The following is a 22,794-nucleotide window of genomic DNA, read 5'->3' as shown; positions in this document are numbered from 1 at the left end:
TGCTGGTAAGTCAGTCAGGTAAAGTTATAGAACTTGATCCTCCTGCACAAATATATTCATTTTACATTGTGATAAAATTTTATCGAGTCATACAGTTACATATTTTGCATTTCTTCAGAATGGATATTTGTCGGTTCTATGCTATATATATATCCATGCTGCGGTCAATAAATGTGTTAATTTGGCTTGAAAATAAATTAGTTTTAACTTGAAGTCATGTGCAAGTACCCTTCTTCTTAAAATTAACAAACAAAAGCAACGCCAAAACATCTCACTGACACACCCGTCATTCCCAGTTGGGCAATAAATTATATATCTCAACTCTCATTATTATGTCAACCTCTAACTAATCCTAAATAATCCCTAGCACCGTTCCCTCCACTATCCAACCTTCATGTTACAAAACAAACCCATTAATTTTCTACATAGGAACAAAAAGGATTCACACACCTCCACCACTTATTTGCACATAATGGATCCATCATACTTATATAGGGTTGTGAGAGACCAGTTTCTTCTATATCAACAAATGAAATTTAATTTGAATCAAAGAAAAGGTTCATTTTAACAATAAAACATTACAAGAAACTCAGCTAGCTCAAGCTACCTGAAGAATTTCTAATGTCCTCATTTTACATACTTATTCCAATCTTGAATTGCAAAACAATATTCCCAGCAACCAAGTCGTGTATTGAACTGGTTTTCTACCAACCCTGATGTAGTTATTATTTTCTTATTCTTATTCCTTGGATACAAGATCTGGGCAATTAACAGCTACGCCCTACCAGTGATCAGATACCCTGCTGGGATAATAAGCTGGCCAAAGGAGGAAGCTCAAACCACGGATGCAATAACACGGTGGCTGCTCACCATGCATGGAGGGTTCCACCCCAAGTCCAGTGTCCAGCGAATATACACTGGAATATACACTAAGTGCAAAGTAAGGGATAAGTAAGGACTAGTGAGCATCAAGGCCACAATCCAAGATGAAACATCCAAGCTCCACAAATACATCAGGAAGATGAAGCACTTGGTAAATGTCTCAGACAATGGAGTCTGGAGGAACACGAGATGGAAGAACCATTATGGGAGGAAAAGCTCCTGCATGGGATGTACCACCGGGAGATCACTGAAGTGTCCAATATAAAGAAATCCTATCAATGACTGGAGAGGGCTGGACTGAAGGACAGCATAGAGGCACTAACGATGGCAGTACAGGAGCAGGCCCTGAACACCAAAGCAATCAAGGCCCACATCTACCATACCAGGCAGGATCCCAGATGCAGACTATGCAAAGGAGCCTCTGAAACAATACAGCACCTCACAGAAGGGTGTAAGATACTGGCAGGAAAAGAATACATGGAGCACCATAACCGAGTAGCTGGCATAGTGTACAGGATCATCTGTCCAGAATATGGACTGGAGACCCCCGAGTCCCAGTGGGAAACTCCCCCCAAGGTGGTGGAGAATGAGAGGGCTATGATCCTCTGGGACTTCCAGATCCAGACAGATAAAATGGTGGTGGCCAACCAACCGGACATAGTGATCATGAATAAGCAGCAGAGGAAAGCGTAGTGATCGATGTATCCACACCCAATGATGGAAATATCAGGAAAAAGGAGCATGAGAAACTGGAGAAGTACCAAGGCCTCAAAGAAGAACTGGAGAAGGCCTGGAGGGTGAAAGCAACAGTATTACCCATAGTGATTGAAACACTGGGGGCCGTGTCCCCCACACTGGAAAAATGGCTCCAACAGATACCTTGTAAGACCTCAGACATCTCTGTCCAGAAAAGCGCAGTCTGAGAAACAGCTAAGATACTGCGTACCCTCATGCACCCAGGGCTCTGTTAGAGAACCTGAGCTTGAGAGATGAGCAGCAGCCAGGCCTACCCTGGGGAGATGGGAGGGGTGGGTGAGGGAGGAGTTTTTGCAACATTATCCTGTTGGGTCCTTGGGCAAGACCCTTTGCGCTATTGCCCAACTACATCATGATGAGTGGAAATAATGAAGCTAATATACCGGCTCAGACGTCGTCCAGTCAAATAAGATCTGCGTCACACACCGAGGAACCAGGGTGCTGTGATAACAAATGGGCTAATGGAACACAAAGTAGATGACACTGGACACGAGTAGCAAATAAGGTACTGTTGGAATGTTACTATGCAAGTAACCCTAGTGAGTAGGACTATATGAAAAGGCTGTGGAAGATATGGATACTTTGTTACCCACAGTCCCACAATGACACCGAAACACCTAGTAGCACAATGTTCCAACATACACAAATGGCCGCTGCTATCACAGTTAGAGATTGGGGAAATACAACACACTAATACTGCAAAGGGGACCATTGGGGAGGAAAGGTATGGGGGAGATAACATCAACTCCCCCACTGAGACTGGGTACCAAGCCCCAGAGATAGAGATAAGTGAGGGAATAATCAACCTCAGAAACATCATCATAGCTAAAATGAGAGTGTGCCACCCCTGGCACCCACTGGCAAGAATTAGTGATGTACCACCAGAAAGCCTTCTAACTGAGGTAAATGCACCAATAAGTACAATCCCTACCACGACCATCACTGAAACCAGTGAGCTGATATACAATACAGCAACAGTGATCCTAGAGAAACTTGGCCGACATAACATCCAGGGCAAGAAGGAGGCACCATGGAAGACAAGGTTGGAGGTTAGGCTACCATGTGGAGATGGGAGGGATGGGTGAGGGGGAAATTCATATATGGTACATATATGAACTCGCTGTTTTGACTTTGTCAACCAGTTCACTGTCTATATGGGTATATGGGTTGCTGTTAACAGACATTCTCCCACCACACAGCACTGCAATGTTCCAGCACTGGCACCGCTGTTGTGTCCTTGGCAACATATCTAAATTAGCTAAGCATCATACCCTCCCCCCCCAAAAAAGAGCAAAAATCTTAATTTCATTTTTTATTTTAATTATATTCATTTTCCAGTGCAAAATGGACTTCATTATATGAAACCCATTTTCTCCTTGTTAAAACATGAATTTTTTTTCTCAAAATAAGGTGAATTTAGCCTTTTCTCTACATGAAAAAAGAGATTTTGTAGTACTTTTTATTGAGATTTTGTATTATTTAACAAATCAAAGAATGAAAAAAAGCAGGAATTTTTGATAAATATTGTACTGTAATAAAAAAAACAACATTTTTAGTTTTCAGACATCAACAACCTGTTGCAGTTTGTTAATGCCTGAAACAAAAACAAACTGTCACTCATTTCTAAAATTCAGATCATTATCACAAACTAATTCCCATGATTCAGCCCTGAGGATCTTTGTCACTGATAAAATCATTATGTGAATTCTGAGGTAAATCAGGAAATTATTTTGTAAATAAATAGTTAAAGAAATTCACTTTTTACCCTTAACACTGCAGCACACTGGGCTATACTAAAAAAAAAGGAAAGACAAAACTGCAGGCAAGAGGATCGTAAAAAAAAAAAAAAAAATAGTATCATCATGTGCCTCTGCCATTTTAAATACTTTACTTGCTGCATTTGGATGGAGTGTACAGTGAAAATCTCAATTAGTTACGATTAGAACTCAAGTCACTTCCAGCTATTGACTCACAAAGCATTTTCCAGTAACACAAGCATGGAAATGGATCATCAAAACACTGCAGTCAAACAGGTCAGGCGCTGCAGCTTCGTCACACTGAGAAGCACCAATTCTTATCATTATATGTTACAAATTTCTGAGGATAACAGTCACAATAATATAAACAGGTAATTGAAAATATATCTTTTTTTTTACCACAGTAAAAAGATCATAGCAATCTCCATTTGTATTGAATATTTTAAATAAGTAAAAGCATGTAAAAAAGTCCAATGTCTATGTGAACAAAAAGGACATTTTAAAAGTGCCGTATTAGTTGAAGATAGTGTATGAGAATCAGGAAAAAATTACAATTAAAGCATAGCAAAAATATGGTGAATATGCACATTCACAGCACTTTGTAGGTCCCTTCTTTCCAAATTAAAAGCCCAGTAGGTATTTTAAATACTCCAAGGACCAGCCTGACTTGAAGCTAAACTGACCTACTAAATTCCATCTTTTTATATCTTGGTCTGAAATATTTATTTCTACACTAAATTTCTTTATGATTCCTTTTTTCCTTCGTCAGTTATGCCCTTAAAAAAAAAAAAAAAATCAGTCCTGAAAGCAACAGGGCATTTTCATGTTTGTGATTCTGAGTGGTTCACTCTGTGAATGGCACCACCTTCCTCCCAGCAACAAACACCTCCACTATGTTACGGTCATCACCTGTCAAAGAAAGAGGAAAATGAATAGTGACACACTTGAGAGACGTTTATTATGAGGAACAAACATAAAGCAAAAGGAAAAGTGACACTCACCCACATTCAAAAATTTTTCCAATAGAATCTGAAATTTAAATAATTTTCAGTTAATATTGAAACAAACTATGTTTTTTTTTTTTTTTTTTTGTTTTTTTTTTTGTTATTATAAGTTTGTATCTAAAAATCAAACTACCAACTACCAAACTAAATACCAACCTTCGGTTCCTCGAGCTGAATCAGGTCGATGGGTCCGCCAGGAGCAGCTACATTCACCCTCAGGGCATCAAAGTCTTTGCCCACTTCAAAGTTTCCTGTTTGGTTATCTAGGGACAGAGCTACCAACACCAAGCACACAATTACGAAAAGAAAAACAAAACTCTTAGTTTTTATGGTATAATATGGTAATATATATTGAATGATGACAATTAACAATCAGGAAAAGAAAAAAAGAACAACTTTGATACTTGGTATCTGTGTATCAAATCAGGCATATGAGTGTTGGGATTGGATTAAAATATATGTGTTTGCCATATCAGATGCATCAGCTCTCTTTGAAAAACTGTTGCAATAAAGAGCTAGTTCAAAGCTTCAAGTGGACGAACCCCATTGTTTTCTAATTGTATGATTAGTGTATCTTCACATGTAATTAGAATTTGCTTTCAAACTATTACTCTATCAGAAGATTTATGTTCATAATATATGTAGAACAAAGCTATTTCAAAGGGATTTTATTTGTCTTACCTTGGCTGCCTCCCAGCGTGGCCAGCCTGAACACTTCCACAAAGGAAAGTGTTTCATGTCCTGGATCCTGGATGGTGAGGACTTTGGATGCATCCAGGGCTTTTCTTACAGCATCAAGCATAGATGAAGAGTAGCCTCCTGCTACATCTAAGGGAGCATCACAAGCAAGCAAGCAAACAGACATAAAAAATCATGTGGAAACTTGGAAAACCTGGCACATCTAAAGTTTCAGATTTTCATCAGAAAATATTTTTCTACATTATTAATACTATTATCTGGTTTGAATCTGCATGCCTATCTCTCAGCTGACTGAACTCCCTAAACAACAAAATGACTGCAAAGCCAGAGAATGCTTCAAACTCTTAAGATGTGTTATAAACATAGACTGTATGGTTATAAAACTTAAGTTTCAGAATGAGTACAGACCTGTACCAAGTCCCACTTTCACTTTGTGATTTAGGACATTGCGAACATTTAGCACTCCGCTGCACAACCTGGGTGGACAGAAACAAAAAGTGTCATTAAAGTAACTGTAAAATTTACGTACCCAATAAAAATCTGCTTTCTTTCTAAACTACATTCAAATGAATGTTGTGCTCTAATTGCAGCTGTCAGGGTTTAGTGTACTGTACCAATTTTCCCATAAAATCTGGTGTTCATTTGGCTTTGGTTCATAAATAGTAATTCTGAGCAGAGACTTACGAAAAGTTGGAATTAGGGCAATGCGACAAAGAGGCTCCTGTCTCCCTGAACAGAGCCAACTCTTCATCACTGAGGTGGCAGCCATGGGCCATCACTGTCTGTAGAACCACCCACATCACAAACAGTTTCAGCATTTGACAGGTTTTATTTTTGCTGTAACATTTCTGCACAAAAATATCTTTGGCTGGATGCATTTTCATCTCACCTTGTCTGTTAGCAGGTTGCATTTGTGATAAACATCTGTGTAAGATTCAGAGTCAGGAAACAGGCTCTTTACAAGCTCCACTTCCTCATTGTTTTCACTGATATGACTCTGGAAAAAAAAGAAGAAAGTGAGAACATATGGAAAATGTTGAACAATCTATTTGTTTTAAAATCCCTGTGGGTTCACTGTGCATGCTCAGGATGGGGGATCAGATCAAAGTCATAATTCGATTCAGTCTTTTGGTTTTCCTTAACTTGGCTCTTTGTTGTGAACTAACTTAAACTGATGTGTATGTGAAGTGCCTGAGATGACATTGTTGTGAAGTGGTGCCATACAAATAAAGAAGAATTAATTTGATGAATTGAACTGAACTGAACTGAACTGAACAAATGAAATGAAATGAAATGAAATTAAACTAAACTGAAGTAAACTAAAGTAAAGTAAACTAAACTGAACCGAACCGAACCGAACCGAACCGAACTGAACTGAACTGAACTACATTGAATTGAATGATCTCTGTGGAAACCGTTTCCTGGTTTTGTTGCCACAGTGAACTCACCTGAATGTGCAGGTTGTTATTCTTAGCAATTGCTCCCAGTTGTGAAAGCAAGGCTTCTGTGCAGGATGGAGCAAAACGGGGAGTCACCACTGGCTTCACTAAGCGATACTGTCACAAGTCCCACCCCCCAAAACAAGTTGCGACAGAGAGAAACAAACAAACAACAATGTGAAGCAGTTTTATTTTACACCACTGATTAATTTATTTACTGCTTTATTTGCTCTGTTTACTAAATCACACAATCTTACCTTTTTGTTCAAGAGCTCTTTGATGAACCTTGGAGGAGCAAAACATAAATTGTCAATTAATCTGTCCACATTTATAAGCTCTGCATTTTCACACCTGCAGTACTACTTGAAGTAGTATATGTAAAGGGGGCAGCAGCTGTAAACGTCTCTGCACCATATCTCAGCATATGTCTCAAGAGAAGTTTATCAGGCAAATGTTACTTCAGAATCAAGCATTATCTAAAGTGATGACTATGAAGAATAAATTGTTAAATGAAAAGTATTAGTCAAGGATTAGCACAAGAATTGCCTCATAGTCACATGAGCAGTTGGAACTAACATGTTCCTCATTGAGAAAGCTGATTGAATTCCCTCCAAGAAATCTTCTAAAAGTAAAGATGACCTCATCTCACCCTGAGACTGGCACACACAGAGTTAATCTACTGTAACTAAGATGTTCTCTCAGGGAATTTCCTCCCTTTGAAAACACTTTCTGTTTCACTCAAACAAGTTTTCTTGCAAACATACCATTAAAATGGCATGAATTCCAAAGCATCAGATATGTTGTACATGTTGTCTGGATGGAGTCAGCACACTCTTATGTGCCTTTCAATCTTTAAACTGGCTATGTACAATGATTTGAAAAAGCCTGTGTATTTAATTTGACATTTCATAGTGAGAATGAAACTTTTTCCACAACCACACTCATGGTTGATACCTACCTATAGGCTTCATCTTGAGACTCCTGACTGGTTTCTTTGTAATGTTTCACAGAGTTGTTTCTGTCCATGCACACCTTTCCGACCAGTGCACGCTGCCCAAAGTCATCTGAAACAACCAGGAGCATTCAATTACTTTCCTTTCCAGGTTCATAATTTTATTTAAAAGATGCGTACCAGAAACATTCAACCCATAGAATTTTTCTTACACTGTAAATCAGCCTATTTTTATTGTTTGAAATACTCAGTTTGAAGTTCTGTTTCTTTGAGGGAAGGGACCAGACTCCTCTAAGTGCCTAATTGATGTGTGACATGGTGATGTTGACAAGCAACAGAAGAAAATCAAGGATCGCAAATAAGGTAATAATAATAATAAGTAACTTTACAAATTGTAACAATTTTTATACACAAAAACCTCCTGCACAGCAAAAAAGGAATATTCAAAAAGAATTGAAATATAGAGGGCCAATATGGACACTCCTGTGATAAAATCGCACCAACATTTAGCTCTCGACCATCATTCTAATTTCTTGAACTTTTGAACTCACAAAGCTTTTCCACGCTGAGCAAGCCCTACAGCAAAGCATTTCACCAGATGCCTGACTCTGGGACAGCAAAGTGGAACACAGTCTTAATCAATGTTGTTAGTTATGTCGGTGTGTTTCCTGTCATGACAGGCTGTGAAAGTCCCCCTGTCACAGCTGTATTTTCTACATGACCATGGAAATGCTCAAACACACATGATCTGATTGATTAATTACAGTTTGAAATATTTCTCTTATTTGATTTTGTTCAGTTTTCACAAAATACAGTTTAACTCATTCACCTCCATCTGCCATAAACCTGAAAAGAGATATTACAGCAGGTTTAATTATTTAAAACCACTAAAGTACAACTATGATTGATGGCATCCCAAACCAATGTAATCATTTAAGGAGAACCAGTACTTTGACCCTGGTATGGGCTATGCTGACCAATTGGCATTTCTTACTGGAATGCCTAATAGAGCGAGGACACAAAACAGCTGTCGAAATAGCTGATTTTTCCAGTCATAACCAGTCAGTGTCTGCTGTAGATATATGTATAGTAAATGTTCTCGGTTTTAATTAGTTAAGTATTACATATTCTGTACATGATCAGCACACTGGCTCATGGAGTCTTTGTGATACTATAACCAAGGACATTCTGTCAAATTAATCAGAAATGTGCATACAGCTCAGATTTCCTTATAATACTCTTGCATGCACTTAGAAAGTACACAGAGTTAGCAGTACATAGAATTAAACTAAGCCTTATTGTTACATGCAGTGTAAAATACTGAAACATGTATATTTGTTCACATGTACGCTTATGTTAAACAGAAAGACCAGTGGGTCAGAATAGTACAAAGTTGAGAGATCATTGACCTCACTTATATAGAATGTCTGTGTAAAGCTGCCAAAGCTGATGTTCAATTCACCTTGGTTACGTTTCACATTTATGTGAGCATGTGCTCTGTATTATGCAATGTGGCACTGAAATGATAAGGATAAGGCATAAAGGTGAACGATCATTCTGTTTTTACAGACATATCAGCTGAGCAAAGAGTAAGCACTGTAAAGAAGACTTAACTGTGCTTACACTGATTAAGTGATGTATTGTATATTCCTCAATAGAGTCCAGTAAAGTTTGATCTGTGGCTCTGCATATAACAAAGATGTAAGATCAGACAGAATAACTAAAGAATGCTTTTTTTCCAATAGGCAATTCATAACTATGACAGTCTAACGAGAAACTTAAAGAGAACCCAAGAGTTTGAACAAAGGCAATGGGACTTTTTCTCTTTGGTTCTCAAAGAGGTTTTTGCTTCCATGACTGTAATGGTTACAGTGTCCAACATGCTACACACCTTGTGATGATCACACAAGTGGTATAAACTGAAACAAACCATACAATAGCCAAGTGAGTTAGTTATACATGTGGCTTCAACATGCCATTCAAGAAAGAAATCTAGTTACCTTTATTCATGTTTTTTAAGTTACCATGGCCCTGGATGACTGAGGATCTACACAAACATACTTCAGTGGAAGATATTATGACATTTGTGGGTTTGTCTTTCCTTCAGTTTTAAACATTGTTTCCAATGCCTCCAAAAAATAAGGCAGAAGTCAAAATAGAGAAAATATTTGCAAGTATGTAAATCTCGCATCATGAACCTGCTGGTATACATCATGTGTGGTCTTTGACTAATATTTTTATTTTAATTAGTCTCTGTTACTTGTTTGATTATTATTTTTTCATCAGTACAAGAAAAAGAACTCAAACATTTAAAAGCTTGAAGCTTGAAAATATAGAGTTAAAATGTTTGTATATATGTGTCAGGTATCTTACTTGCAATCTGACCCAACAGAAGTGAGGCATCAGTGTGTATGGTGGCAAAGTAACACGCTGTAGTGGTTCCATTTCTCAGGGTTCTTTTCTGTAAGGCACAGTCATGAAATCACAGCATTAACACTATCATGCAGTCTCAATTCTTCTTTATGGAAAAGGTGCCACAAAGCTTAATTTTTCTGTGTCTTTTATTCCTAAAAACACAGCCTATTATGAAGCAACAGTACAAATCATGACAGATTATTTTTCAAGATGCAGCCAAACTCACCACTACTTGAGTGTAGACTTTATGTGCAAACTCTAGGTCCTTGAAGCGTGACTCCACAGGGAAAGTGTATGTGTTGAGCCACTGGAGTAAAGGCATGTCCAAGGCTGTGCCAGCATAGCTGTACTGGGATGCATGGATGTGGGTGTCTATCATTCCTGGCATGAAGAACTCACTGAAATGCAGAAAAGCATTACAGTAGTTTAGATTATCATATTAAAAATTATATATATATATATATATATATATATATATATATATATAGATAGATAGATAGATATATGTATATATATGTATATATATATATATATGATACAATCTTTATGCTTTAATCCTTCAACGTACATCACCAGTGTGTTGACATGCAAGAGTAATTTATATATTTATATGCTTACTGCTGTGCCAGTTGAATGACTTCAGAGGGGCTGAATCCAAAGGTCTGAGAAAGTTTCTGTAATTCAAAGCCTTCCCCAATGAAAGCAATCTGATGACAGAATGGAAATCAGTGAAGAGTTAATGTTGTAAAATGTGATCACCAGAAAGTGTTTGCCTGGACTGTAGAGTAAACTCCCAGAACAAATATTACACACGTGTACTTATCAGTGGTGGAACATAATACATGCATTTGCTGAAGTACTTTACTTGAATACAATTTTTATTTATTTGCACTTTACTTCATAAATCCTTGTTAACATTTTATAGGTGAAGATTGTTTTACACTTTTGTATTTTGCAGATTCTTTAATATGTAATCCTGATAAAATATTAGATCATGCTGTATTAATTAAACTAACCAACTGTGTTGCACAGAGAGCTAACAAAATTAGCTTAAAGGTAGAGTATGTAAGATTTTCGATTTTTTTCTAAATAAATGAACTAATAAAATAACTACAATAATAATTAGATAGTTTTTTTTTAAACATGTAGGTTCCAGTCTGTCCATATTTGATGTGTTATTAAATTACAAGTTGAATTAATGACAAATGACAAAAAGCACTTTTTTTTTACTGGTAGGCAAACATTTAAGAAGGGTCTTTGTCATTAATTAAACTTGTAATTTAATAACGCATCAAATATGGACAGACTGGAACCTACATGTTTAAAAAAAACTATCTAATTATGATTGTAGTTATTTTTTTAGTTAATTTTTTTTTTTTAAATATTGAAAATCTTACATACTCCACCTCTATTAAGCTGCAACATGAAGATGCTTCTGGTTATCCTTTAATTTAAAACCAATGGTACACATAATTTATAGGCTGTTCATGTCCATGAGCTCTATGAGAACTTATACTTTAATGTCCAGAAGTTTAAACTTCAGGGCTTGTCAAACATCACGTTATTAAACCTGATTTTAAAATATAATCTCGATTAACTTGTACACAACAGATTTCAATATTTTTGGTTGCGTTGCACACCCTGTGCAACCGGTTGTACAAGAGGTTACCTGAACGTTTATCTGTTAATGTGCCTTAGATTTTAGCAACAAAGCTGTCAAAGTCAGCTGTCAACTGACATACAGGGTCATTTTTCAACTGAGAATTTACACAGCAATTAGTGGTAAAATTAAACGTTTTCTGAAACGTTTTCTGCAATTAATAAGAAATAGTCAGAAAATGACTTTAAAAATTACCAGACAAATTCGCTATTGGAAGATGAGATTGAAATATTCTTAAACTTTTTTTCTTTTTCTTTTTGGAGATACTATAGTGCTCCACCAACCTTTCCCTCAGTATTCACTCCCAGGAGCGCATCTTCCAGGACCTGCAGAGCCGTTTTGGTAGTCGAGTGGACAAATGTTCCCCTGTAGACGGACGCAAGTGTAGTTCTGGACTTCTCAGAGTTTGCCATGTTTCCACCACATCTGTCTTTATCGAAAGGGTGAGGTACCTGCTGCAGAAAGAGCGACTTTTATCCCTGGTCGGTCCGAACACCACCCACGAGGAGGCGCGCCTTCACCTGACTGCAAAGATCATCTGCGGCCAATGAAAATACAGGGTGTGTGCGTGTGTTTGCGTGTGTGTGCCGTGACATGCATCTCTTTAAATATGTTTTCGAATCATTTCCGGAGTATGGAAACATTTCAATTTGTGAGTTTCGCTAGTGTGTGCCAGTTTTGATTATAAATTTGCTCCGGTCAGATTATCATCTGAGGATTGACGTCAGTGCTCTGCAGGAAACCAGAAGACTGTCAGATCGATGCAATGACATGGTGCCTTTTTTTTTCTCAAAAATCCACAAATACAACTAGAAATGAATAAAATATACTAACCCAGTTTACAAATATGTCATTATGAAAGTTTGTTTTTTTTAAACTATTGGCTTTGCAGCCTGGTTCAACACGCAAATTTCTTTCAGAGGTTTAAATTGTGAACTCTTGAGTGCCTTAATGGACTTGAAATGATACTTGTTGGTATCATTGATATCAAGGCTCAATTTTAGGTTCACTTCTTTTCAATCTATCGATGCTCCCCCTTGGAGACGTCATCAGGGGACTGCATAAATTTTCATAGTTATGCTGATGACGTACGGCTTTACATGCCCATGTCACCTGGTATACCTCTCCTGTAGTGGACTCTTTTATTTGTATTTTAGATGGATACCAGATGACTTCTTTCAGCTCAACCAGGACAAAAGAGAAGTTGTAGTTATTGGTCCTGCATGGAGAGGAACTGGTTTTAAAACTTTAACCCAGTTGAAGAAGGACTAAAAACCCATGGCATCTTTTACAAAGCTCAGCTGCTCATCTGCTGACAAAGACCAGAAAGAGACCTCATATCACACCAGTTTTAAATTCTCTGCATTGGCTTCCTGTGCACTTCTGAGTTGATTTTAAAATATTTTTATTAGTTTTTAAATCTCTAAAAGGGCTTAACCCTAAATGTTCATGAGACTTGTTTCAGCTTATGAACCTCCCAGGGTTCTCAGGTCGTCAGAGGTGGAGCTTTTATTTATTTTAAGAGTGAGGACCAGAACGTACAGAGAGACACAGCCTGCCGGATGACCTGAGGGCAGCTAGGAGTGTTGATATTATATATATATATATATATATATATATATATATATATATATATATATATATATATATATATATATATATATATATATATATATGCATCGTTTAATATACATGGGTGCATATGGGTGTGTGTGCGGTTATGTTTATATATATATATATATATATATATATATATATATATATATATATATATATATATATATATATATATATATATATATACAAGCCCCAAGCACACAAGGCCACTGCTGAAAATTTCCACCAGTTGAGGCTCAAACCAGCAACCTTCTTGTTGTGAGGCCACACTGCTGCCCACTACACCACAGTCCTGCTCATTTTATGTCAATGTACTTTACCTATTATATTTTTAAGTTGGGCTGCACAGTGGCATAGCGGTTAACACTGTGGCCTCTTGATCCTCGGCTGTGGCTGGGTTTGGACAGTGGCCTTTCTGTGTGGAGTTTGCATGTTCTTCCTGTGTATGCGTGGGTTCTCTCCGTGTACTCTGGCTTCCTCCCACTGTCCAAAGACATGCATGTTAGGTTGATTGGTTACTCTAAACTGCCCATAAGTGTGAGTGGTTGTTTGTCTCTGTGTGGCCCTGCGATGGACTGGCGAGCAGGCTGTACCCTGCCTTTCGCCCAATGACGGGATAGGCTTCAGCTTCCCTGTGACCATTAATAGGACTAAGCGATTAGGATAATGAAAGAATGAATTTTTTAAGTTGTTAGGCCCGAGCACCTTGGCGGTGCGAAGGCCTTTTGTATTTGCAGTGTTTATTATTTTTATTCGGACACTTCGCGTGCTTTTTTGGAGGCCTGAACGTGCTCGAAAACTCACCAAATTTTGCGTACCCCCCCAAGGGAATACGAAAAATTTGATATTTTGAGGTGCTCCAGAATGTTTGGGCGAAACTGAACGAGAGCGCCACCTATTTTAGGTGCCCCGCCACTGCATGTCGTTAATCTTTATGAAAATTCATACACATGATCTACATGACAGGACAAACAAAAAATCCTCTTAATGTCATGGTGAAATGTCGACAGGAAGGCAGCCATTTTAGGTCAAAGTCAATATTTTGGCGTTTTAGCACCTCGCATTTTAACAAACTCGTCCTAGGGCTTTTATCCCACTGAGCCACAAATTGCTCAGGATGTTCAGGAGGCATGTGTGATTCAATGTTGTGTTATTTCTTCTAATAGGAGACTTAGTTTACGAGGGGCGGGGCCTCAAAGTTTGATGTCTCGCCATGAAAAATTAAACGGATATAACTCCCACATAAAGCAACATTTCTGCACCAAATTTGCTAGATATGGTGGCAGTCCTCTCCTACAGAGTTCTATCAATATTTTGATTATGAAATAGCCACGCCCCCTGGAGGTCAAAAGTGTTGTTTTTTGCTCACACACCCATAACTCTGGCTTGGTGGACACCACATGGCCCAAATTCACTCAGGCATCACAAAACATGTTGGTGAAGAGATCTGATAAAGGACGTTGCTCTACGCTGCACGGCGTGCCCGTGACGCCATGGCGAAGTTCCATGCGGCGGCGTGACATCATAAATCACTATAAAATTCTCAATTTTGATCTGATCACCCTAAAACTTATAGGGATTAATAAGGGATCAGTCCTGAACAGATTAATGTGACCATTGCTGGTGTAGACCTAAGCCCCGCCCACTTACAACAGGAAGTGGTTTTTTCCACGTTTGAGGGTCATGCTTCTAAGCAAATGGTCCAAAACACTTGAGCCTCCTCCAAAACATGTCAAACCCATTCATGATACCACAATAAAAACCTCAAGTCGCTACGCTAAACGGGACATGGCGAATGGCGGTCCAACGCCATGAAACAGGAAGTACCTGTGACCAAGCCATGGAACCTTGGACCGCCATCAAACTTGCCATGACTGATGACAGTAAGGCCCTGAACTAAGCCCCATTGAAACATTATGGAATAAATGGAGCATGTCTCCATAGCGCCCCCTACAATATTTCAATCAATCAGCCCCGCCCACTACATTGATCGACATGGATAAAATTCAGCACAGTTGGAGAACCTGCCAGTACCTTCAAAAAAGTCTCTTGGACATATGGGCTAAATTCAACAGGAAGTCGGGCATTTTGAAAAAGGTGCCATTTTTGGGGTCATTTCTTTGCCATGCATTTTAAACAACTCCTCCTAGGGATATTGTCCAACTGACACCCAACTTGCACAGGATGCTCAGGAGGCATGTGTGATGTAAAGTTGTGTTATTTCTTCTAATAGAGGATTTAGTTTAGGAGGGGCGGGCCCTCAAAGTTTTATGTCTCATTAACAATGACTTATTGCTAAAACTCCCACATAAAACAACATATCAGCACAGGAATCGACACATTTGATGCCGGTTCCATGATGAACAAAATCTACAATGCAATAATATGACTATGAATTAGCCCCACCCCTTGGCAACAAGAAGTGTCTGATATCATGAACCAGGAAGTACCTGTAACAAAGCCATGAAACCTTTGATCTTCACCATACTTGCCATGAGTCATGAAAGTTATGCCCTTAATAGAGTAAAATTAAAATATAGTGGAGAAGATAGTAAATGGCTCCATAGCGCCCCCTACAATATTTTAATTAATCAGCCCCGCCCACTACATTGACTGACATGGATATGATTCGGGAAACTTGTAGACCCTCCCAGTACCTTCAAAAAAGTCTCTTGGACATATGGGCTAAATCCAACAGGAAGTCGGCCATTTTGAAAAGGGTGCCATTTTTGGGGTCATTTCTGTCATTTTCTTTGCCATGCATTTGGAGGAACTTGTCCTAAGAATTTTGTCCAACTTTAACCCAAATGAGTCAGGATGCTCAAGAGGCATGTGTGATTAAAAGTTGTGCTATTTCTTTTAATAGGGGATATCGTTTAGGAGAGGCGGGGCAGCAAAGCAGATGTGATGCAATGAAAAGGAAAACTGACATAACTCCCACAAAAAACAACCAACCTGCACCAAATTTGCTACAGATGATGCCAGTCATATCCTTCACATTTCTGTATGTCAATAATTAGATTATAAATTAGCCCCGCCCCTTGGTGACAGGAAGTGACCGTTCATAAGGTCTAAATGGCCTGAAGTGCAGTCTGGCTGCACTTTAGGTTGAGAGAGGCATGGGAAGGATGTTGCCAGGGGAGGCGGTGGCATTATGCCGAGTGGCGCCATGGTGCGAGGGCCTATATCACCGCTTGCGGTTTTAATTTCATTTTGTCTTTATATTGTTCTTCAGTGTATTATTGGGAATGGTGAGGGTTAGGACAGCGCTCAAAGACATCGTTTAATATAAATGGGTGCATATGGGTGTGTGTGCGGTTATGTTTATGTTTATATGCGTCTATACAACTATTTTTATATATATGAGAAAATTTATGGTCATATAGATTTCAAAGGATGATTTGAAAAAGCCTGTGTATTTCATTTGAAGGAAGGGAAAAGAAGGGGCTGCTGGTGGTGGTTGGGTGTTCATCACACTTTTATGTGAAGCACTTTTAGTTTCGCATTTGTATGATAAGAGCAAATAAAATCATAAGAAAGATCTCATCAGTAGGTGATTTGTGGCTGTTTGGTGTTGTTTACCCAAATTTGGTACAAACAGCACCACAAAAACAAGAAAATGTAAAATATCCATAGTATTACTGCAAACATGGTCAACACTGATGTTTGATATGACTGTCACAACAGGTCAAAAGTTGTCTTGACATCTGTGAGCTTTTTTTCGATTTTTTGGATGATGGGAGTGGGGACCCATCAAGTAAAAGAGTTTTGCATCCAGTCATGAGTGTGGAAGCGGCGTAATGCCATGTGACGGGATATCAGCCAAAAAGTAAACCACATGAGCTTCATGACAGATGCATGCTTTTATCACAAACAGCAAAAGTTTTGATGAGGAATTACACAAGTTAATGCATTCTTTAGAACAGATCAAAGCCACATGATGGATGACAATGGATCATTTTTATAACACCAGCATGCGCACAGCATAGGGCTTCAATGCAACTCAAGGTCATCCTGCAAGGGAAAAGAGGACCTGAAAGTTAGTTCTAGTTTCCCTTCCCAAAAACACACTCAAGCGACTGGACAGGTCGCTGGTTCACCGCATGGCCCGAAGAAGTTTCAACACAAGAATATGATGTCATAAAATGACAAAACTGAGAAGTGTTTCTATTGTTAGGCGAGATAAGGCAAGTTTCTTTATATAGCAAATTTCAACAACAGGGTGATTCAAAGTTCTTTACGGAGACAATAACACATCAGAAAATAAGAAGCTTAATTTAAGATTAATACAAGAAAGCAAGGAAAAGGAAATCAGATTTGATAAAAACTATTAACATCAAGATCAATTCCAGCTTCAAAGAAACGCAGGCAGATTTGTACTTGAAGTCAACTTAAAATAGAATTTGAATAAAAACTACTGAAATGCAGCTGAGAACAGGTGGCTCTTTAACCTGGATTTAAATAAACTCAGTGTTTCAGCTGATCTGAGGCTTTCTGAGAGTTTGTTCCAGACATGTGGAGCATAAAAACTAAATGCAGCTTCTTTACGTCTTGTTTTGACTCTGAGAACTAATAAAAGACAGAATCCAGATGACCTGAGGGGTCTGATAGGTCCATATTGGGACAGGAACCATTCAAGGCCTTATAGACCAGTAACAGAACTCTGAAGTCTATCCTCGGACAGACAGGAAGGCAGTGTAGACTGATGTAGTCCACTTTCTTGGTTTTAGTGAAGACTTGAGCAGCAGAATTCTGAATTAGCTGTAGATTTCTAATTTTTTTTTTTTTTGAAGACCTGTATTGACACTGTTAAGCTTACTTTTATTGATATACAGTATACAAACTGAATAAACATCTTTCTACAGCATTATCATTTCCTTACTGATGTGATACATTGTAATAAACTACCAGTTAAGCATAAAAAATGTAGGATTTTGTTCCCTAAGCAGCCAAAAACTGCTTGAAACCAGCAACACTGGTTTATTTTCATAAATAAACCAGTAAATCTCACTGAGACACAACCGTCTCAATGAGAATATCAGCTTGCCTTGCTGATATCTCGGCATGGATGAAGGCTTGCCACCTTCAGCTCAATCAGTCCAAGACAGAGCTCATTGTCTGCCCAGCCAATACTTCCTTACATCCGCAATTAAGTGTGAAGCTTGACTCTGTCACACTTCTTCCTACGCCTGCTGTCCGGAATCTTGGGGTCATAGTGAACCAGTGGAACAGTTGACCTTTAAGGTCCACGTTGCCTCGGTTGCCCGTACCTGCCAATATGCTCTCTACAACATCAAGAGAATCAGACCATACCTGACAGAACACACGACTCAGCTGTTGGTTCAGGTTCTGGTCATCTAACGCATTGATTTCTGCAATTCCCTACTGGCAGGTCTGCCTGCGTACTCTGTTAAACCTCTGCAGATTATCCAGAATGCTGCAGCATGTCTGGTTTTCAACCAACTCAAACAAGCACAGGTCACTCCACTGCTAATCGCTCTTCACTGGCTTCGCAGCATGCATCAAATTTAAAGCTTTGCTTTTGGCTTACAAAACAATAACTCAAACGGCTCCAGTCTACCTTCACTCCCTAATCCAGGCCTACACTCCCTCTCAAAAGCTACGTTCCACCAGTGAAAGACGCCTCGTGTTACCACCACAACGTGGGACTAAATCACTAGCCAGACTCTTTTCCTCTGTTGTGCCATGATGGTGGAATGATCTCCCAAACTCTGTCCGCTCTGCAGTGTCCCTGTCTATTTTTCAAGGCAAGCTGAAGACTCTGCTCTTCAAGGAGCACTTCAACACTTAGTATAGCTATATTTACTGGAAAGTTGGAGAACTAAGCCCAGTTCTTTGCAACAAACTTTATGGTATAAATTCTTTTTTTTTTTTTTTATAACATAGGTGATATTATGGGGTGGGAAGGGAGGAAACAAAAAGAAAAAAAAAAGAAAAGAAAAGCCTGTAGCACTTCATGGAAGGATCTGCGCGTCCAACTGGACAGTCCACTAGCACCTTCCTGAGATGTCCTCTACTGTTTGATTTTGTGCTTGTGTTATTCTCACTCATATGTAAGTTGCTTTGGATAAAAGCGTCTGCTAAATGACTATAGAATAGAATAAAATAGAACAATTCAAGTTGTGAATAACACAATCCTTTTAAAAAAATGAAGCATTAGAAAAAACTTTTTATTAATCTTTAACATTAAGTACAGACACATCTGGGGGAGTGGCAGATTTATTCTGCACCTTTCTTGGTTCTGAGTCACTATCAAAATTTTTATCTTCCTCATCCTCCAGGCCAGCAAAGTCATCATCATCATCATAATCATCTTCATCACTGTCCAAATCGTCGGGGTCTTCTTTTCTTTGTCTGCGTCCTTTCTTCCGCTGTTCATCCTCTTCTTGCTCTGTGTCGTCCAAGTGTGAGTTTACCCTGAACAGAGGTGGAAAATAAATTAGTTAAACATATACAGTTGGGGTTTTATGAACTTGGCCACTAAGGTAAGTATGGCTGTTTTAGTTTTTACCAAAATATATTCAAGTTAGTTATATAATCAGTATGACCTAAAAGTTCAGACTTGTAGCTTTAATTTAAAGGTAGGCACATACAAACTGGAGGAAGATCACGAATTACAGGTCTTCAACATGTAGTTGCCTCTTTTCCAAAAGGACTAAAGGTAATTTAAAAAATGACTCAAAAGCTATTTCATGAGCTGCATTGGCTATTCCCTCATTGATCCATTATTAACCATGCAGATAAAGTTTTTGAAGCTGATTCTGGGTGTGGTGTTTGCATCTAGAAGCTGCTGCTGTGAACCCACAGCATGCAGTCAAATGAGCTCTCAATGGAAGTAAAACAGACCTTAAATAGGAAATAGTTTGCATAATTTGGTACATTCTGGTTAAAAATAACACACTGGTGAGTTCGGGAACTCAAAAAGGCCTGGATTTCCATGTGAAGAAACACCATGGTCGGTGATGGCAGGTTCCCTTCCAAAATAAAGAAAAATGAACTCCTTCACAACGACTGGAGAGTGAAGATCACTCTCTGGGAAGTAGGTCTAAAGTCTACAGAGAAGAAATCTCATGAGAGAAAATAAAGAGGGTTTAACAATAATAGAAAAGTCACATTATACTTCTATGGAATCTAAATTTGCCAGGCCACTTCAAGAACAGCAATCTTTAGACTGATTAAACCAAGAATAATCTGTACCAGAACGATGAGAAAAAGAAAGGATGTTTAAGGTTTGGAAAAGCTCATGATCCAAAAGACAAAGCATCTAAAGTAAGTAAAGGTCTGGCAAAGCTTCAGAAAGGAGAAAACATGGTATTGGTGGATGTTCAGACTTTTAGCCAGTAGTGGGGAACCTTCCTCCTGGAAGTTTTCAATGTTTCCCTGCTCCAACACTGATTCAAAAGAATCAATCACTGTGCAGAACTTGATAGGCTGTAGGATCCAATAGATTTGAAACAAGTGTGTTGGAGCAGGGAAACATTAAAAAACTTGCAGGACTGCAGTGCTTGAGGACCAGGTATCCCCACCACTGCTTCAGTTATCACCTGCAAAGGAATCTCATTAAAGTATTAAAAATGAACAATTTATCATAATGCTAGTTTGTTTGATTGCTTTTCTGCCCCAAAAACAATGAGATGTGGTATAAACATTTTCTAAACACTTCATAGAATATTTTTGTTAGACTTGTTGAATTAAACCTGAGAGTTTCCACTTTAAATAAATCTCAGCTATTGAAAAAAAAACAAAAAAAAAAACCCCAGAGTGGTGGCATAGAAGCCAAAATCATGAAGACTCTTTTAGTCAAAATAATTTTAGACCTCACTGTAACGTTTGCTTCTCCACTAACAAAGGAAAGATGTAACGACGGTCTATTTTGACCGTAATATCATTGAAAATTAAAATGACAACTACAAATATATGGATCCCAACATCTGGAAGACAAAAAAATCTCTGTGATGGCGAAAAAAAAAAGAGAAATGGAGTTGAGCTAGGACGCTCAAAAATAGTTTCCAGTCGCTGGTAGTGCATATTTTTGTCCACAAGATGGAAGTCCTGCCAAAATATTTCTGTGCTTGGTAATCAGCAGTGCAAAATAGAGAAACATATCTTGATAAAACAATTTGAGCATTCTCAAAGTTGTTGCAGATCTTGCAAATTAAGTTTGGGCAGCAAAATGTAAAATTAACTTAATCAAATACAAACACATATTCTCAACAGGATGTGAAAAAAGTGGCAACTTGTGTACAGACAAACAGAAAATAACTTCTCCACTTACGGAATAACAATGTCCTCTTTCTTTCCACACTTGCAGCAGATCTCTTGCTGAAGTGAACAGGGCTTACAGATCATGTGATATGCATCTTTCACTGTCTTTTGAGAGCACTTAACACTGTAGAAAGAAAACATACAGTATAAGAATTTCACCAATGCTAGAATCACAACACTTGTCTACATACACACAGGAATGCAGAACATCTGTAGACTCACTGCTGTATCCCTGAATTAATCTGATACAACAGAGTTGAACTGTTAGATACTAAATAATAGCCAATATCCATGTTTTCTTACTTGGTTAATCAAACTGATTTGATTGTTTCTGTGACAAAACATGGTTTCTCATGTCAGAACATACGATTACTGGCGAGTTGTGGAGTCACTTCCAGCTGCAGCGGTGCATGTATCTTTCTGTAGTGAAAGGGATGTCTGCGTTACTCAAATAGACCCACCATTTTCTGGCCTGTGTTAGGGGCTTGTATTTGTTGTACTTGACTTTCCACTCAAGAACACCTTTACAATGTTGGCAAAGCCCATCGTGGATCTTCGAGTTTGCCTTCTACAGTTTAGATCACATGAACAAAAGAGGAAACAATGCAGAAAGAGAGCTTTTTCAACCTTTAAAGGGCACGTTTTAAATAAAACACATTATTACTTATAGTAATATCACCACACTACAGGATTGCTTTTAGACTTTCTACAGAAGAAAACGTGTTAGTAATAGTAATATGCATCTTAACACAAGTTTATAAAAAAGTCTTAGTCCCTTAGCTCACACACGAGACCTATATGCTCCATCTGTCACATACCTTCACTTGTGCACTCGCTCCATACTTGTCGTTTTTAAAGGCAGTGGTGTTTTGATGCTTTTGGCCCCGCGATCGAGACACATTTCCTTTCTGGGAACTCATTTTATTTTTGTTAAATATGTTCAGAGGATTCACAAACCAACAAGCATGCCGGGAGAGAGAGCACTAACCCCGGAAACAGTACGTCACAAAACGTCAGCGAGGTCAAAGCAAAACCAACCACTCAAGCCTATTAAAAAAATAATTAATTTAATTTTTTAAAAGAATTATCATTATTGAATATGATAAACTGAGAATATGCTTGTTTTAATGCACTTGATAACATGTTATGTTTTTTAAATTACGTCATCCACCAGTACGTGTGAAACACCTGAACAATGATTGGACTATCCATTTCAATAGTAGTCTACGATTGGCTGTAATGGATGTCAATGAAGTCATCCCGCTGCCACTCTGCGGTATTATAAGGGTCCACCCATAAAATTTCCAATAAACTCTTTGCAATTGGT

General features: G+C 38.4%; 2 protein-coding genes across 2 annotated transcripts; both read right to left on the bottom strand.

The window, feature by feature from the left end:
* Positions 1-4,239: 4,239 nt before the first annotated feature.
* gda (guanine deaminase) lies at positions 4,240-11,977 on the bottom strand (the record flags this gene model as incomplete). Its single annotated transcript, XM_079250775.1, has 14 exons — positions 4,240-4,304; positions 4,397-4,424; positions 4,556-4,674; positions 5,081-5,227; positions 5,507-5,574; positions 5,783-5,880; positions 5,988-6,095; positions 6,547-6,654; positions 6,795-6,822; positions 7,496-7,601; positions 9,863-9,950; positions 10,131-10,302; positions 10,523-10,611; positions 11,849-11,977. 14 exons carry the CDS (start codon positions 11,975-11,977, stop codon positions 4,240-4,242), a joined length of 1,353 nt encoding a protein of 450 aa, XP_079106901.1.
* Positions 11,978-19,353: 7,376 nt separating this feature from the next.
* On the bottom strand, positions 19,354-22,432 carry cUnh9orf85 (chromosome Un C9orf85 homolog). The gene is made up of 4 exons (XM_079251519.1): positions 22,286-22,432; positions 21,929-22,035; positions 21,478-21,591; positions 19,354-19,619 (listed from the first exon to the last, which is right to left on the bottom strand). Exons 1-4 carry the CDS (start codon positions 22,385-22,387, stop codon positions 19,376-19,378), a joined length of 567 nt encoding a protein of 188 aa, XP_079107645.1. The 5' UTR covers positions 22,388-22,432; the 3' UTR covers positions 19,354-19,375.
* Positions 22,433-22,794: the final 362 nt, after the last annotated feature.

This window comes from Telmatherina bonti (genome assembly GCF_933228915.1).
Source record: "Telmatherina bonti genome assembly, chromosome: 13".
Classification (NCBI taxonomy): domain Eukaryota; kingdom Metazoa; phylum Chordata; class Actinopteri; order Atheriniformes; family Telmatherinidae; genus Telmatherina; species Telmatherina bonti.
The sequence above is the reverse complement of the archived record's forward strand: the minus strand, read 5'-3'. Positions and strand labels throughout refer to the sequence as shown.

Bases quoted from the DNA above. Each gene is read 5' to 3' on its own strand.
- cUnh9orf85 (XM_079251519.1), bottom strand. From the start codon at position 22,387: ATGAGTTCCCAGAAAGGAAATGTGTCTCGATCGCGGGGCCAAAAGCAT. The intron at 22,036-22,285 runs GTATGTGACAGA...TCTAAACTGTAG, and splicing joins GAGCGAGTGCACAAGTGAAG to AAGGCAAACTCGAAGATCCA. The intron at 21,592-21,928 runs GTGGGTCTATTT...TTCTTTCTACAG, and splicing joins CTAACACAGGCCAGAAAATG to TGTTAAGTGCTCTCAAAAGA.